The 17213-nt window shown below is 33.1% G+C and overlaps 3 protein-coding genes and 1 long non-coding RNA gene across 10 annotated transcripts; 2 read left to right on the top strand and 2 right to left on the bottom strand.

Moving 5' to 3' along the window:
- The first annotated feature begins 824 nt into the window (after nt 1–824).
- On the top strand, nt 825–3614 carry alka (glycine receptor subunit alpha alkaliphile). 4 transcript variants are annotated; one of them, XM_076531469.1, is made up of 9 exons: nt 825–1056; nt 1143–1210; nt 1441–1540; nt 1650–1807; nt 1868–2029; nt 2333–2473; nt 2538–2767; nt 2847–2987; nt 3073–3614. In XM_076531469.1, exons 1-9 carry the CDS (start codon nt 983–985, stop codon nt 3325–3327), a joined length of 1329 nt encoding a protein of 442 aa, XP_076387584.1. In that variant the 5' UTR covers nt 825–982; the 3' UTR covers nt 3328–3614. The 4 variants fall into 4 exon arrangements, with proteins under 4 accessions (XP_076387584.1, XP_076387585.1, XP_076387586.1 ...); XM_076531470.1 differs by having other exon boundaries at nt 828–1056; nt 1653–1807; nt 3073–3612; XM_076531471.1 differs by having other exon boundaries at nt 829–1056; nt 1868–2023; nt 3073–3611.
- Nucleotides 3615–7969, bottom strand: LOC100881642 (periodic tryptophan protein 2 homolog). 4 transcript variants are annotated; one of them, XM_003703332.3, is made up of 15 exons: nt 7824–7969; nt 7422–7534; nt 7218–7312; nt 7006–7134; nt 6673–6943; nt 6423–6604; nt 6095–6335; nt 5506–6010; nt 5093–5430; nt 4866–5013; nt 4608–4785; nt 4372–4515; nt 4231–4305; nt 3944–4163; nt 3615–3865 (listed from the first exon to the last, which is right to left on the bottom strand). In XM_003703332.3, the coding sequence occupies exons 1-15, from the start codon at nt 7839–7841 to the stop codon at nt 3730–3732; spliced, it is 2793 nt and encodes a 930-aa protein (XP_003703380.1). In that variant the 5' UTR covers nt 7842–7969; the 3' UTR covers nt 3615–3729. The 4 variants fall into 4 exon arrangements, with proteins under 4 accessions (XP_003703380.1, XP_012140709.1, XP_076387583.1 ...); XM_012285319.2 differs by having other exon boundaries at nt 3944–4103; XM_076531468.1 differs by lacking the exon at nt 4231–4305 and having other exon boundaries at nt 3944–4103.
- Nucleotides 7970–8748: 779 nt separating this feature from the next.
- Vha16 (vacuolar H+ ATP synthase 16 kDa proteolipid subunit) lies at nt 8749–13818 on the top strand. Its single transcript, XM_003703239.3, has 3 exons — nt 8749–9002; nt 11475–11664; nt 12452–13818. The coding sequence occupies exons 1-3, from the start codon at nt 8927–8929 to the stop codon at nt 12654–12656; spliced, it is 471 nt and encodes a 156-aa protein (XP_003703287.1). The 5' UTR covers nt 8749–8926; the 3' UTR covers nt 12657–13818.
- LOC143264440 (uncharacterized) lies at nt 8854–10942 on the bottom strand. Its single transcript, XR_013038158.1, has 2 exons — nt 10655–10942; nt 8854–10561 (listed from the first exon to the last, which is right to left on the bottom strand). It is a non-coding gene; the product is annotated as an uncharacterized LOC143264440 (long non-coding RNA).
- Nucleotides 13819–17213: the final 3395 nt, after the last annotated feature.

The raw sequence follows: 17213 nt of genomic DNA, 5'->3' as shown, positions 1-17213 counted from the left end.
TTCCACGAATTGTAATGGCATTCTTGCATTCCTTATCGGAAGTCTTGAAATATCGAGTGGAAAACGAGCTTTCCAATTGGTATTTGTTTTATAGGAACATTGTTTATCTCGCTGTAAAGTGTAAGTAATCGAAAGAGCAAAGATCAAAGTATTCCAATTAGTGTAGCATGAAAGACACACCGTGTGTGTCATGTACTCTTTATCAAATGCAACGTACATATTCTTGGTGAAAATACAAGAGAAGCAGACCAGAACGGATCAGAAATAGGTGATGAATGGGTCACGAATGGATTATGAATGAGTCGATCAATGGATCGTGAATGGGTTGTAGGATTGTAAATGAGTAAAACCAATTGCAAAAAAATTGTAAGTGCTTCAAGCTGTGAAAGTCAGCTACTTGGCGATTGAAAATTTTTACATCTTTTAGTCGAAACGTGTTCCTACATTTGGATGACAATTGACCCGGCCTTGTCAATCGATATTCCGATAAATTTCTAGAATACAGAGATAAATATAACAGAACTAAACCAAGAATTCCTCTGAGTTTCACAAGATTTTGTTCACCGAATAGCGGTTTCTATCACGTTGATTTTCCATGCTCAAAGAGTAACTAATGAAACGAGTCCAGCGTTTTAATCAAGATGGATATTTATGTTTTTGTTTGAATTGACGAAAACAATGAAATCTGATCGTTGCATAAACTTTGATTGAGTTTATCGTTTCAAAACTCGAATTACATGTTGATTAACGTTCGATGAAGCAAGATACAGGAGAGGATGCCTCGTTTGTACAACTTCATCCGACCGCAGAAAACGTTGCGCAACTCTAGAAAAGTAATAACAACCGGGCCCGAGGTATTCGACGATATTTGCAATTGAAGTAGATTGCGTGTAACTGCTATGTAATAGATTAATTGGTACGGATAGTTCGTTGCCGATCGGTAGGTTCGTCAAAACGCATCGGCAGTTGTCTAAATCTTAGGATGAAGAACGCGGTTCTGACAATTCTCTTTTACTCGTGCCTCAAGTTTTTCACGGAAGTGCGTTCCAGTGCGAGGTAATCCCTGCGAATTCACAAGAAACTTATTCCAAATTTTTTCACTGATCCGCTGATAATTAAGATACAATCTTCTATTCTTCCAGCTCTTCTTTGGACATGAAAAACTCCAGTCTGAAGTCGAGAATAGTGCTACCACAGCATTATGTAAAAGGTTTGTTACGTCTCAAACTACCACAAAAAATTAAGGCTGTTTAACTTTCCTTGTAAACGTTAATTAATAACGAGAGTAAATTTGGTATTCCCTGAGCGGAAATACTTTGTTGAGTATTTAATATCAGCTAATAAATCGCTGATTTGAATTATGATCACGAATCATGAATCAGCAAATGTTAATCGCGATATGTAGCAGTAATTAACATGTAATTAAACGTGTACATGCAGAGATCAGGCCCCCATCGAGACAAGGTATGCCAGTGATAGTGGACTTCAATATATTCGTAGCTGATATCAACTCGATAAACGTAGAGGATATGGATTTTCGGTGAGAAACAAGAGTATCCTTATTGTTATGATACAGAACCACCCCATGTTGAAGTAATTAAACTCTACTTATTATTTGACACGCATAAGTAATAAAATTCCTTGTTAAGTAGAGTGGATATGTTCGTTCGCCAGAGTTGGATAGAGACTCGACTCGATATGCCAGAGGACATCTTCGAAGAGGGTGACGATTACGTGACTCTGCCTCCTGAGTTCTTCGACAATCTCTGGCAGCCAGATCCTTATTTCCTGAATGCAAAAGTTTCTGGTTAGTCTCGTAATCTCCTATTCTAATTGATAATCAATTAAAAACATCATCTACTTTCAGAAATTGCCGCTCTGAATCACAAGTTCTCCTCGGTTACATTATACAGAAACAAGACGGTGAAGTATTCGGCTCGAATGCACGCCATCATCGCTTGCCAAATGGAATTTCAGCTCTACCCAATGGACATTCAAACGTGTCCTATCTACATAGAAAGTTGTAAGTGTAAGTTAGAAGACAAAGCCGCTTAAAACTCACCATACAATAGTTCAGTGTTTCCTAATTTTGCTCTTCCTAATGCTAGTCGTGACTCACAAAGAATATTGTAGGGTAATGAAAGATTGAACACAGGATCAATGATCTGGAACATCTAATACGATAGATTTCATAAAAAAGAAAGACCCTTGAATAATCCTAGATTATCAACTGCACTTTGTGTCTCATCAACATTCATCCATAGTTCTATCCAATAAATCTGATTCAATAGAACCTCTAGATTAACTTGGAAAACTGCGTTACTCGTGACAGTTTCCTATCACAAACAGAAGCTACGCTTGAGATGGGGAGTAGGTGGTGTCACGGTGAATCCGGAAATGAAGCTATTGCAATACGATATTGGGAAGCCTATTATTGCCGAAGAAACCACTGACTATATGGTCGAGAAAAACGGTATTAGTCTTCGTCTGATGTGCTTCAAGCCACGATGGAATATACATGTTAAACAATTCCACAGGAAACTTTTCTCGACTGGTAGTTTACTTTCGTTTCGAGAGGCAAATTGGTCATCACTTGATACAGACATTCGCTCCATCAACTCTGGTGGTAATGTTGTCTTGGTTCAGCTTCTGGTTGGGTCTGGATGCAATTCCTGGACGAGTAGCTCTACTGGTGACCAGCATGCTCACTCTAGTCACTATGTTTACTGGTCTCAAAAGTGACATTCCTCCAGTTGCTTATGTCAAGGTATGTTTTTTAAACACTTAACATAAAAATTGTTGGCAACAACTACAGATATATTAGATTAATACAATTTCTTCTTCAGGCATTGGATGTTTGGATGGCGGGTTGTATGATGTTTGTATTTGCTGCACTTGGTGAATTTGTGGTGGTTAAAGTGCTTGATTTGCAGAACCAATTGGAATACGATCTTCAAACGTCAATATTGTCTCGGCATTATTCAACAGTTTGTATAACAATTGTTCCACTATCTTTACATATACTGAAACTTGAAATTTACAATATTATTTTACTAAGGATTGAATTTTTAGCGAATAATTGCCATGGAAAAAGGCCAAAGCATCTGGGACTACGATGCATCGTATATGCCAAATACAAGAAATAAAAGAGCAGGTAGTAAACATCTTTTACAAAATGCGTGGCTAGATCATGAATACCCGATAATACGTATGTACAAAACGCGATCACAAAAGATTGACACTTATAGTAGAATAGGTTTCCCTATATTATTTATGCTGTTCATCGTTTTATATTGGCCAATACTATTGCTTAAGAAAGCAGCGTAAGTCTTCTGATGTATAATAAAAATGTATAAATTATTAGCAAAGTTCACCGATCGAATTATTGTATTTCACTGCACTGAAATACGTTATAGCATGTTTTAAGAACGTTTCGTGAAACATAGTACAATGTATAGAAGTGTCACTTGCTTGATTGAAGTGATTAATAAAAAATTGTTTAATTACAAGTGAAGCGGAATGTATAAAATATTGTATGCATTTTTTAAATGTATGTTTTATAATAATTTATGACCTAAGAAAATCACCAAAGAAAGAATTAAATGGAACAAATATTCATAAAAAATAATTTACAAATTTATTAAAAGTTAAGTTATTATACACAAGCGTGAAATATTTATGTACATACACACATTTACATTTGTGAAATATTCTCTATTTTGTCCTTTTTCAGTCGATATCCATTTCTTCGATCGAAGATATGACAGATTCCTCATCAGCGTTTGTCACGGCAATGATTGATTTCTTAGCTTTAAACTCTCCAAGCTTTTTCAGATAACTCATTGTATACTGATTGAAATCACATCTGTAAACAGGAAAATGTTAATTAGCGTTGATTATGCTATCGACTCTTGAGGTCATTTGTAAAAGTGAAATAACAAACATTTTGCTTATATCGTCATATTTCTTTTGCATATTTTTTTGAAGCATCAGTAATATTGGCATCTGAAGCGATGAATTAATTTTTGACCCATGTTTAGTTAATATTGTTTCTATCCAAAGAAGATAAAAGTGTATGTGCCTAGTTGACTCTAATTCTGATGCTATAAATTTCAATATTTTATCAACATAGATATCAGGTAAACTTGCTGTAGTTAATTCAACTAAAACAAAACGTAGTAAGTATTCATACAGTAAATAATTCGATAAGATATTAATAAATTTACTTACTATCAGTCAAGGGAATACTTTCTATAACACGTTGTATCAACAGTTTTTCATTTAATCTTAAAGACATCATTAATGCTAAAAATATTTATTATAAGTATATACTGTTTTATTCTGAATGAAAAGAAGATTTATATTTCAAACCTTTTGAATATTCCTTTGCGTTTAAAGCTATTTTCACTGTCTCTGGTGTTATGCCCAATTCCAGTTGAAAAGGATCAAATACTAGACCAACGTCTAGCGCGTATATAAGTAAACCTTCTGTTGTAGCAGCAGCCCAAGCCTGTCCTGATTATGTAAAAGATGATTTAAGAATATATATAATTTCACGTAATACTGCTGTTCGATTATCTCAATATAATTTATAACATTGATTTTACCTGTTGGCGAAAATTGTAAACTATATACTCTAATTTCCGGTTTTATATTTCTGCTTGCCATGTCTCCACTTCTAACACCCGGTAACTTTAACGATACATTTCCTCCTTCGTTTGCCCCACGTTTTTCAATTAATGCCTTATTTCCAAATTCTGTTAAATTTCGCTTATTTATATAGTCCTACACAAAATAAGATGTATACAAGATGACGCAATTCTTAAATAAGAAATAATAAACTTAACAATATGAAAGTAACTTACAGTAACACCATCTAATGATTTATTTTGTGTTACAACAAATTTTTTTACCAGCATACATTCTTGTACATTATAAATACATATATTCTTTGATTGTCCTCCGGCTAATATACACGTGCCATCGGCTGAATAACATAAGGAGGTGAACGCTCTAAATGTAAGATTGAATTAATAAATAAAATTTGTTTAGTTACAATAAGATGTTACTTCATACTCATGAATATACTTACTTTCCTTGTAAACTTTTCTTTGCTGTAATCAGATCGGTCGCGGACCTTCCACTACCTAAATCATTTCTTCCTTCAATACTACCAATTTGTCCCGCAGTTTTACAATTAAAAAATGAAATATGTCCGTCCAAAGTAGCAACTGCTACTTCTTCACCATTGGGTTTATAAATAACAAATAAACCATCTGAAGTTAATTGTATTGTTTCATGCGCTGAACCACTTTCAATTGCGTTCCATATTTTCAAAGTTTTGTCCCAGGAAACAGATGCTAATTCTGTACTTGTGATGCTTGGATTAAATGCTAAACTGACAACCGGGCCTTCGTGTCCGCTTAATATCTAACAAACAAATTTATATTTAAATAATACACGGAACACTTATACCTTTAAATACTGATATGCTTAAACATATACCTCTAAAAGAGTTCCCAGTTTGAGACTCCATAGGTAAATTTCAAAGACGTCTTGACCTCCCGCGGCAAGAAATTCATCACTTGAATCCAATGCGACGCAGGAAAATTGTACTGGTCGTGGTGAAGTAAGAGTTTTAAAATTTCTGTATCTTGCTAAATCATATGCTCTAACAGTTCCATCAAGTGATGCAGAAACAATAAATTTTCTGTTATGACTAAATAATACGCTTGTTACTGTTGATGTATGTTCATGAAATGTGATAGAGCAAAACCCATTCATGGTATTCCACAATTTCACTTTCCCATCATCACCTCCAGTAACAATATATTGACCATCTGGACTATATGCTATAGAATTCATATTATTACTATGTCCTTGCTGTTTCATTGCATAAGTTTCACTTTGCCATTCCCATACTAATAATTGTCCAGCAGTAGAACATCCTAAAGCAATCCAATCACCAGTTGAATTGACAGAAATTGATGAAATATATTGCTGTGATATACTGAAAAAGATAATAAAGGTATACGTTGTTAAAGTATATATTCATGTAGTAAAAAAAGATCAATGCTAATGTATATAAAAATACCTAAGAGAATGTATCATGTTTACTTCAGGCATTTCGTACAAATAGAATGAACCATTATTAAAGCCTACTATTAGAATAGAAGTTTCTTTGTGGTATGCAGCAGCAGTAAGTTTTACTACCTCCTTCTGCTCCTTTTGAACTATATTGGCCAAATAATGACGAGATAATCTTTTGTAACGTAATCTTTTAACGTCTGTATCATTGTCAGAATTATTATCCTGATCTGCTTCAACTGAATTTTCTGAAACATAAACCATATTATATGTTTTACAATTTCTGTTCATATAATATTTTTATTGGTAAAAATATACTGTTACAAAAAAATTACGTGATTGTTGTAAATTGCGTTCATAAGCTTTGATTTGTTTGTCTGTTTTCTCTATGGCTTTATCAACATCAACATCATCTTCCGTGTCACTATCATCTTTTTTATCTCTTTTAGTGTGTGGTTCCCATTGTACTAAATCGTCTGGATCAATTGTACACTCCCAAATAGAAAGTCGTCCATTTCTTCACAATAAATGTATAATTATATTGTAATAAAGTAATTTTATACTGATTGAATTTAAAATACTTACTTACTAATTGTAGACAGATCATAACTTTTCTTCTCAAAGAAACATGCTACTATCACATGAGAGTGGCTACCAAGACTAAGAGACCTAAAGTTCTCAAACTTTTCTATTCCATATACTTTTATAGACATATCTTTGGAACCAACAGCTATGAGTTTTGAATCATAAGACCAATCAATACAAGTTGTATCGGCTACAGCTCTAGCAAATACATGTTCCATGATGAATGGATTATATTCGCACGAATATAAGTTGGGTGCATTGAATATAAATACTGAAACCATTATTAACATCATTTATATTGCTGCATGTATATGAGTTGTACTAAAAACATACCTTTATGTCCTTTGCATACTGCAAAATGTTTACCATCTGGAGAAAACTTCACACATCTCGCACGTTGTTTGAAATGATACTTATGTATTACCCTCTTACTCATCATACTAATTATATATGCTTCACCCACTGAAAAAAATTTTCAAATATATAAATTAAACACTATTCGCAGACACAGAACTGTTGACTTATTCTAGTATATCAAATCATACCTGCATTAATTGCAATTAGTAAAGTACCATTTGGAGACAAATCCATACATGTATAATTATAAGTACTCTCTATAGGTAATGTATTTGACTTATTACTGGAAAGAATAGTTAAAAACTTATTTCATTTACTGTTAATAGTGTCATAATTATTATATTTAAATATCAAAACAAATCTCTTTGTGATATTATATTTAATAGGCTTACTTTTTAAGATCATATACTGTTATCCGATTCCCGACAGGGCTAATAACTGTTGATCCATCTGGAGTAAATATTAAATTTCCTTTGCGATAAACTGCTCCAAGCAGATTATTGAACTATAAGAAACAGTTAATACACATTTTACACTAATACTCTAATATTAGTTTAATTGTTAAACTTAATAATTACATATAGTATATAGTTATTAAGTTAATTCAAGACTATAAAACTATGTGGTATATATCAAAATTTCAAAAGATTCATAATTTAATAAATATAATATATATTGGAAGGAGAAATACTCTACTGAAATAGGTTAGAAACATTATACAAATAATGTTGACAATAATTATACGTTTTCCAACCATTTATTTAAGAAATTCCTTGTTTACAATATTTTTTTACCTTATATGCAAATTTCATGATTACTTAGTGTATACTCATATGATAATCGCTATTAAAATCTGTCAATTTCATTGAGCACGTTTATTATGGTGTTTGAATCAAGTATATTAAGACCGCTGAACGTTACTTCCGGTCAGTAAGTTCGAGCACGTGTTTAAAATTAAAATGTTGACTCAAAACATGTATCAGAAATTCCAAAACGAATATAATAATAGAAAATTAATGAATTTGTTATGTATTTCATAATTTTATTATAAACATTGTTATAAAATTGCGATACAATTTATATAAAACAATAATACATTATACAATTCTTTATTTATACATTAAAACCTTAAGCGGTTAAAGTTTATTTGTTTAATAGAAATTGTACTATAAAATAGTAACATTAACTAAAACGCTAATTTTTATGACTGAACATAAGGTCATTTTAAGGAGTTCAGGTGCTACATCAGTAAAAGCATCAAAAAAGTATTTAAATTTCATAATATAAGTAATCTTTAAATCGTCATAGTAATTACTGGTTTTTAAATTGAAAATACAGTGGTTCGGCAGCATTTGAATTCAGTCACGTGTTCACGAGAATTTAAACAAATAACCTCAAATCATTATGCGACTTCGATACAATGCTTTTACGTAATATATATTATATCTAAAGAAATATTTAATGTATTTTTATAGATGTTAAAGTCATAAAAATTTCAATAAACCGTGAAGAAATATAGAAAACGCCCGTCACGCGCTCAGGAAAGCAAAAGCTTGCGCAATAACGCTGCGCAGTGCTCAAGTGGAGAACCAATAAGAGAGCTTGACGTCACATACGAAAGATGAAAGACGCTTCGTAATTGGCTGGCAACCATAGGCTACAGCTTCGCCAGCCAATAACGAGCGAACGGACATTCTCGATTTTCGGCAGCTTCTTCTTCTTCTCTCGGCCGTCACTCGTCACATGACCCGCACTCCTGTACGGTAGGCCATAGTTGACAGTGGCACTAGTTTAGCGAAGTGAGTGCGTGAAGATCGTTCTTGATTCGACGTTCGCGTTTCGACAACCTGTAAATACTCGTGATCGAATTGACCTACGAGTCTTAAAACACATCACAATGGGCGATTCAGGAAATCCTCTTTACGGGCCCTTCTTTGGAGTGATGGGCGCCGCCTCAGCCATTATATTTTCTGGTGAGTTTCGATTGTTTGTAATTGGCCTGGACATTTGGTGAGAGAGAGTACGAGTGCTGTTATCAATAACTCGTATGGCAAAAACTCTATCGTGGTGTAGAGAAAATACGGTTTTTAAAATGCACCTAACCTTGGTTAACTCGACTGTACGCACGCCATTTTCTCTGCTACGAATCGACATAAAATATAGAAAACAGAATAAATGTAGAGGATAAACTAATTTCGTTTGTACAATGGTATATTGTAACATCCGTCTTGATTTGCTTATTACGCGTATGACTCATAAATTCTTCGACAATCAATCATGAACAACGTAAAACTATCAGTAAAGATAAACGCGCACCGAATTTTCATAATTCTATAAAATGGTTTGCGATACCTTTTGTCATTGTCAAATCTATTACATTGTGATGTATGTCTAGCGATACAGGTGTGTTCTAATCCGAAGTGCCGAACATGTCAAGGATACAGATTCAATTTTGAAACGCTAGTTTTTTAGACATGTACATCGAGAATTTCTTAATGTTCAGTAGACGCTACGCAATCCAACGAACTTAATTTTACATTACGAGAGAATTGTATCGTACTACCTCTTTAACGGTCGCGGTTTCTGTCTCGTTAATCGTCCCAATCATTATCCCTACTACTTTCTGAAATTGTATGGCCGCAGCTTTTGTCTTAGGCACGATCAACGATCAATATACCAATTAATTATCGAAACAAATATAATTTCATTAGATTTTATTACCAACGAGCTTAGCCGTATAGGCTGTACCGGTACCCGAAGTAAAGTCAATATTGGGCACGATTCGTCTAAAGATGGGGGGAGTGATTGTGTGTTTTTGGCACAAGATACTAATAAATGAAAAGAATATTAAAGGGCCAATAAATAAACAAAGATGGATGGGATGACTTTTAAATGTCGTTCTTTCAGGAAGAATGAATTAAACAAATGAAACAATTAACTCTCATTGTTTCTTATTTTCATACACATTATATTTAAATAACTGGTCTGGAACAGGTGCCTCCCTCGATAATCGTCGCGGGTTCCGGTTCGATTTATCGAAGTATGTTCACGACATTCGAGGCTGGGTACGGTTATTTCGTAATGCTGACCTCGTTGAGTACTTGTTAGTAAAAGTCTGGTATTGGCTGACGGGTAGAGAAAATGTAGGATTTACGAATCAACGGAAGATTCCACTTGATTTTTGAGATAATCGATATTATCTATCGATCTCTGTTTAAATGATTCTTGAGTGTAACAGACAAACAGTATTTGAGACGCGAAAACTTAAACTTTGAAGCGTCAGTCCCTATCAAGGAAATCAATACGAATCCCTTTTCCCGTGTGCGCCAGTCTTGAATGGACGGTGACACACGAGGAAGGCTTGACTTACGAAGCAAAAGCATGAGAACTTTTGAATGCATGTAAAATCTTCATTTCAGTTTCGAACAAATCCTATTCGTCAAAAAATCTAACGTTTCTATGTTTTCGCGCGCCTTTTATCACACGTAACCAGTGTTCTTTTGTCCTGTTTAATTTAAATGCACTAACTTTTCTGTAACAATCGAATAAAAAGTCGAAATTTAAGCGAAAAGAAAATATGATTGTCCGTTTGTGCCACGCCCCCTACTCACGGGATGGGACTTACATGATAATCATGTGACTGCCAACGTGAAAATCATGTGACTACGATTTCCAGTCTCGGCAGAATAATTCCTCGTAACATGACTGGAAAAATGTTCTCTTTTCGAGTCTATTTCGAAGTTCGAAATATGTCAATGAAAACAGTCACAAAATTGAATAATTCTGTTGAAATCGGGTCCGTGACCTCGTCATCAAGATCAATATTAAACGAGATCGATAGTCCCCCAATGTTCGGGAGTAATATTTCTAATGAACTACAGGAATCTATTAAATTTTTTATTACATAGGAAGATTTAAAATAGAGTTGAGTATTATTCAAATAACTTTTAAAAATAAATTTCGAATAAGCAGTTATTCAAGAATAATGAATAATTGTTTATTCAAAGATTTTTTAATAATAAATAACGTATAATCAAAGTAAAATCATATTTAAATTAACAATTATTCAAATTAAAGATTAATCTAATTGATAATTTGTTATCCTAAAATATCTTTGTTTCATTTCAAATTTATATCCTAACATTAATAAAATCATGTAAATAATTCAACAAATAATGTTAATTTTGAATAAGTAAGATTTAGTAACATACTGGTTATAATTTATCACATTAAATCCGATGAAGTATTCATGAATACACATGAAGTTGTTATAAAACATCCAGAATGATTCAAGATTATAATTTCTGAGAAATATATGAGATACTATAAGTTATAGATGATGTACCTTATGTTATGATATGGTTCTTAATATTACACCTTCAATTTCTTATCGATAGATGTTTATGAACAAAATAAATACAATGTCATACTTGTTTTACTTACAGCTCTAGGAGCAGCGTATGGCACAGCAAAGTCAGGTACAGGAATTGCAGCAATGTCTGTTATGAGGCCAGAACTTATCATGAAATCTATCATTCCTGTTGTTATGGCTGGTATCATTGCCATTTATGGTCTCGTAGTAGCTGTTCTTATTTCTGGTGAATTGAAACCAGCGGACCAATACCCTCTTTTCAGGTATGTTATAATTTTCTTAATTTTCATATTTGTATTAAAAGTAGCTAAAGGTGATGGTAGTACAATAATCTTGTGCAATACAAAAAAATTTAGAGTTATTTTCTTTTCATATTCATATTGTTATTTATAAGATATCATTGTTACATGAGTATTACTTATGGCCACTGAAATGTATAAATTGATTTTGGAAGAACATAATGTATATTGCTTATCTAGCATATGCTGAAAAATATTGAAGTTAAATATTGTATGCTATAATATTTACAATTGATTGCTATTAAAAAGTTAATAATGCTTATCTATATATATTCTGCTTAACATGTTGACTGCCATGCTGAATCTACTAAAACTTGCATTGGGTAGTACTTCTATAGTTAACAAGTCTTATCTATCAATTTCATAATATTTTATTGCACCTATTATCCGTAACTAAAAGTACTTACTATAAAACTATGCTATAAAAGCAACATGTGTGTGTGTATGTGTGTCTGTATGTGTTACATAGAGATCTATGTTTATAATTTTTAGATCTTCTATATTCACATATTCTTGAGCTCATATCCAGATTTCTATATCACAGAATTATTTACATCAGAGGTTTATCCAATTAAGAAACTGTAAAAGATCTTAACAATATGGGTAACATGTAGCAGTCAATGTGCTAATCAATTTGGGACTTCATTGATTTTAATTTTTCTGCTTTACTTAACATTAGTATGTTTCTATGTAATTGACTGTTACTATATTTTCTTATAGCTAACAAGCATATTTTTTCTTTTTTTACCAGGGGTTTTATTCACCTCGGTGCTGGCTTAGCCGTAGGTTTTTCTGGGCTGGCTGCCGGATTTGCCATTGGTATTGTTGGTGATGCGGGTGTAAGAGGTACCGCTCAACAACCTCGTCTGTTTGTCGGTATGATCTTGATTCTAATCTTCGCAGAAGTATTGGGTCTCTACGGTCTCATCGTTGCCATCTACTTGTACACCAAGTAAAAATATTTTAGTGGCAGGAATGCAAGACTCGTCGCCTGCAATCAACAGCGCTCCCCGACTATTATATTGCGACTTGTTTCGACATTTTACTTAAACACATTTTTTCCATGCATACTCACGTCGACTCATCTAAGCATCCTTCTGTAATACTGTATTCAAGTTGATATATTAGAAGTCCAAGCATTTAATAAGTAAACATATTCATTACATTAAAAGAACGACACAATTGTTAAAAATACTGCAAGCAAGTAACAAGAGTGCCGAAATCTGTTAATTGATTAAATGTTCGAATCAAGAAATATATATATATATAATAATTCAGTCTTGCAGGAAGAGGATGTATGTACAGAAGATACGAAAAAGCAACGGGCAACAGGGAGTTACACTGAGAAAAAAAGACCCCCGATATCCCATGCCGAACATTTCTCTTTCACTGTATAGTAATCATTTGTAGTGTAATTTGACATTGAATTATCATCAACTAAGATAATCGGCTCTACTGAGTGTATAAAGAAAAAAAATGTTATTGATAAAAGAATATTTAGCACAATTATATATTAATTGCGATTGAAGTGGCAGTATATACAGATTGCAGCTGGGAACGTCTAAACGACAAGTCTTAAGCAAAATGAAATTATAATATCTGAATGAGAAAGAGCGAAGAACATGCAATTTTGTGCGTGGAAAACAGTATATGGCGGTTCGATGTGTGCGTGGTTATTGGTTGAAGAAGTGTTTTGTGAGAGGGAGAGAGAAGAGAAAGGGGAAACGATAAAAAATAATGGATCGTCAACTTCATGCGTTTAATTATTCTTATCGCTAATACTATAGTATGTATACAGCTAGGTAAATTTTCGATGATAAAGTGGGTACTGATACTGTTTTTGTCCAAATTAAATTTTTATTAACCCTTTTATTGTGTTCATGAAGAAACGCACGTTAATTGTGTTCGGGTCAGATACGCCCAGAGACGAGAAACAAAATATACACGTATACATACGTGTTTCCGAAAATAAAGTTACAGCATAATAATTTTAAATGTGTACTGTGTAAAAAACAAACGTGTAATTAAATTAAACGAATATGTTATGAAATAAGAATTTGATTGAAAGGTTACAAAAATGAACAGAAATACAGACAAAAGTTTATGAAACAAAAAGTATTTTATATGTTAATTTTTTTCAATTCATACAATTATAATATGTGTGTTTTTTACGAGTATGTTTATTAAGTTTCAAACGTACTATATTATTGTGTTTTATTGCGATTAGACAAAGGACAGAATTCGCATTTTGTTCTTTTGGTCAATTGTTGAAAAATGAATAAGTTTTCGTTTATCACTGTTGTTATTGTTCTGCCATGGATGAAATTCCAATAGATGAACGCCTTTTGTATATATTTCCTTTCTTTCCAAATTAAATTTCAAAGTCGTGTATACCGATTATATTATATGTAACCGTAAGCTAGATCAAGTACAATTTAATTCAAAGTATTCACGATAGTCTTTAGTTTTGTACAATTTTTGTGTATTTCGTATAAAATATTCGAGTCATACAATGTGTTGTACGCATCGGTAGGACTCGTGGTAATTAGAGATGTGTGGATAATGAGACTTGTCGGGTGGGATTTAAAAATATTGGATAAGCTCGAACGAGGATCCAAGACATATGGGTGCAACGTACATACAGTAGGAGTAGATTACATATCGTTATTTAAATCTTTATTTTGTTACCGCGAGAGTTCATTCAAGCCTGTTTGATCTTCTCGGACCTGACCGGCAATAATCAGGCTATGTCAATACCTTCCCGACTCGAGACCGAAATGTCGGATATCCGCACATCCTTAGTGATATTTCTTTTAGAAGATTAGGCCAAATAGCATAATACAAAGAGAGTATTAATAAGATCATTTAAAACGCAAAAAACCTTGATTTTTTCCAGGTGTTCTGGTAATTTCCTTATATAAACTTGTATATTATGTATGTACTATTAGATAATCGCATAATGTCTATGTTTTTATTTGGCTGGTTTACTTGGAATCCATTGCTGAAACGGACATTGACCTTCAGAACGTTATTAATTGCTCGCCAACGTTAACGTTGCTGTTAGGATTCAATAATTTGGGTAAGATATGATCAACCCATACGTCCCATTATTCAACTGGTACCGATTTATCCGTTTACCATATTTCAGATCCTATCATCGAATCTGGTTAGTCGGAAAATTTGATGAAAACCCTCGAAGAGATAGCATTGCTCTATGTCCATTCTTAGTCTATAAATCTTCTGTTCTCTATGGGATCTCTATACACCAGCCAAGATAAGTAAACCTAAACCTGCTTTGCAACTGACAGTATTAAATACTTGATAAATTTAAATTAAATTCTCGTCGTTCGTTGAAATGAAAATTAGGTGCAATGATACGTTGAAAATATGGATTTTATATTTGTTATTTTCAAGGGAACGTTGATTCTTCGATAGTTAGATCATTCTATGGAAAAAAAGGAGTTATCAGTGACGTTTGATAAACTATCTTTAACTACTGCTAAATTATATCGCTGTTCAAAAAATATGCAGTGTTTGCTTTATTCGTTAGTTAACTGAGGAGTGGTTGAACTATTTTTTGTATAATTGAGGAGTTCTTATACACAGTATAGTTTCGCTATATGGCCCTTGGACTAAATTTATAAGCTCAAAATTTTTTATGGCAAACTAGTAACATTGCTTTAGTATTCGAGCAGTATACTGTAGACATCTGTCAGTCTATTCTGCAATTTTATTTCCATTCAAGGTTATACAACGAAACTCCACTGTACATGGAAAAATAGATTATCAACGGAATTATTCTGTCAGTCACCGATAAATACTTGTGCTACGACTTTGATACTTCACCGATAGCGACTTTAATCGTCGGTGACATAAAGTTTTCAGTCACATTTATTCAAATATTATGACAAAAGCGTTTACGCTAAGACAAACGAAGTTGGCAAATATGTCCTTAACAGAGTTATCACAAGGATCAGAATCGGGTCGTACAAACCCGAACACAATAGAAGGGTTGAACACGAATTATTTTGTAATATAATTGTTGATCAGTATCACTTTTTACGTTTAACGATAACTCGGTCCTCCGGTAAGAATGGAAGATAGCATATCTCACAGTATTTTATTTTACTTCCTCTTAATATTTCCTTTGTTCACTCGTGCATTTTTTTCTTTTTTTGTAGCTCGGCGTACATATACATACACATACTCGCGTATACCTTTTGTACATTGATTACTTTCTCTTAGCTACACAAGGTTTGTGGTATACGTAATAATATCTAACCTACTTTAGCCTAAAATTTGAATTGTACAGTGTAAAGCATGGCGGGTGATATATACATTACACGCGCACAATTTATGATTAGATAGCAGGTGTTTAATTATCATTATTAAAGATAGGTAACACATTTAGATAGATAAGATGACGATGGTGGGAGTAGGAGGAGAAAGGGAAGGGGAAAATGAACTTGCATCTTCTTCAATGTAAGCGTTAGAGTGACAATTTCTCACTCTTTCTTTCTCACATTGCAGGATACCATTTACCACCTATACTCCCTGGCTCGCTTTTGCTTCTTGCTTGTGAAGCTGTGTCTACGCTATAAAACATATCACGTTATATAGCAAGGTTATGAAACTTAATAGAAGATAATATTACATAACATTATGATAACCTGACAGTGCACAAATGAACTTCTCCAATATACAGGGATCAAAAAAGTTTTGATATTAGCTTCTTCTACTTTAGTATAGTCGCTTTGTTTTAAACTGTATATTTATTGAATCCTTAAATTTGTTACAGTTTAAACGGATAGACTAATTTTATTCGCTGTAAATAGGTTACTCATAGTCCTGTAAAGAGTAATATATATCATTTTATAAATGTTTGTTAACGTTCTTTACAAAAAAGCAAACAATTTATAAAATTATCAGATTAATATATTTAAGAGAACCGAATGTTAAAATTCGTTGAAAATGATTTTGTAATGAGTTATAGTAAATATATTGTACAACAGAATTATATAATAATTTGTTTTATATCGCTGTCTTGTTATGTAGTGTAGACGCAGCTCTAATAGTACCTACAAACGTTTCCAAAGTTCATTTCTCTTCCATTTTCGTTTAATTTATTATCTACGGGTGAACTTCGTTTCATCGATAGATAAACCTTGCGCAATTAACTAGATTGGGAAAATTTCTTGTCCTCGATCGTGACAGTATTACTGGAAGGAAATATGGTGGCCGATTGAGAGGGCTGTACACACTCGTGCAAAGAGCTTACTGTCAGCTCCCATGACAATAAACCCTTAAACAACTTTACTCGCACTTTTTAACTACCCTGTAACATGTCACGATAGAAATCCTTCCTAACCCGTGCTAACTATCAAAAGGAATATCAAATTACCTTCTTGTTTATCGTCCTGCATCCTAGTTTCCATGCAAATACTTCCTGCAACATTTAAAATGTCATTTGCTTTGCATAATTGTCGGTTATGCATCAAGCGAGATAAGTACGT

The sequence above is a fragment of the Megachile rotundata genome, chromosome 5 (assembly GCF_050947335.1).
Source record: "Megachile rotundata isolate GNS110a chromosome 5, iyMegRotu1, whole genome shotgun sequence".
Lineage (NCBI taxonomy): Eukaryota > Metazoa > Arthropoda > Insecta > Hymenoptera > Megachilidae > Megachile > Megachile rotundata.
The sequence above is the reverse complement of the archived record's forward strand: the minus strand, read 5'-3'. Positions and strand labels throughout refer to the sequence as shown.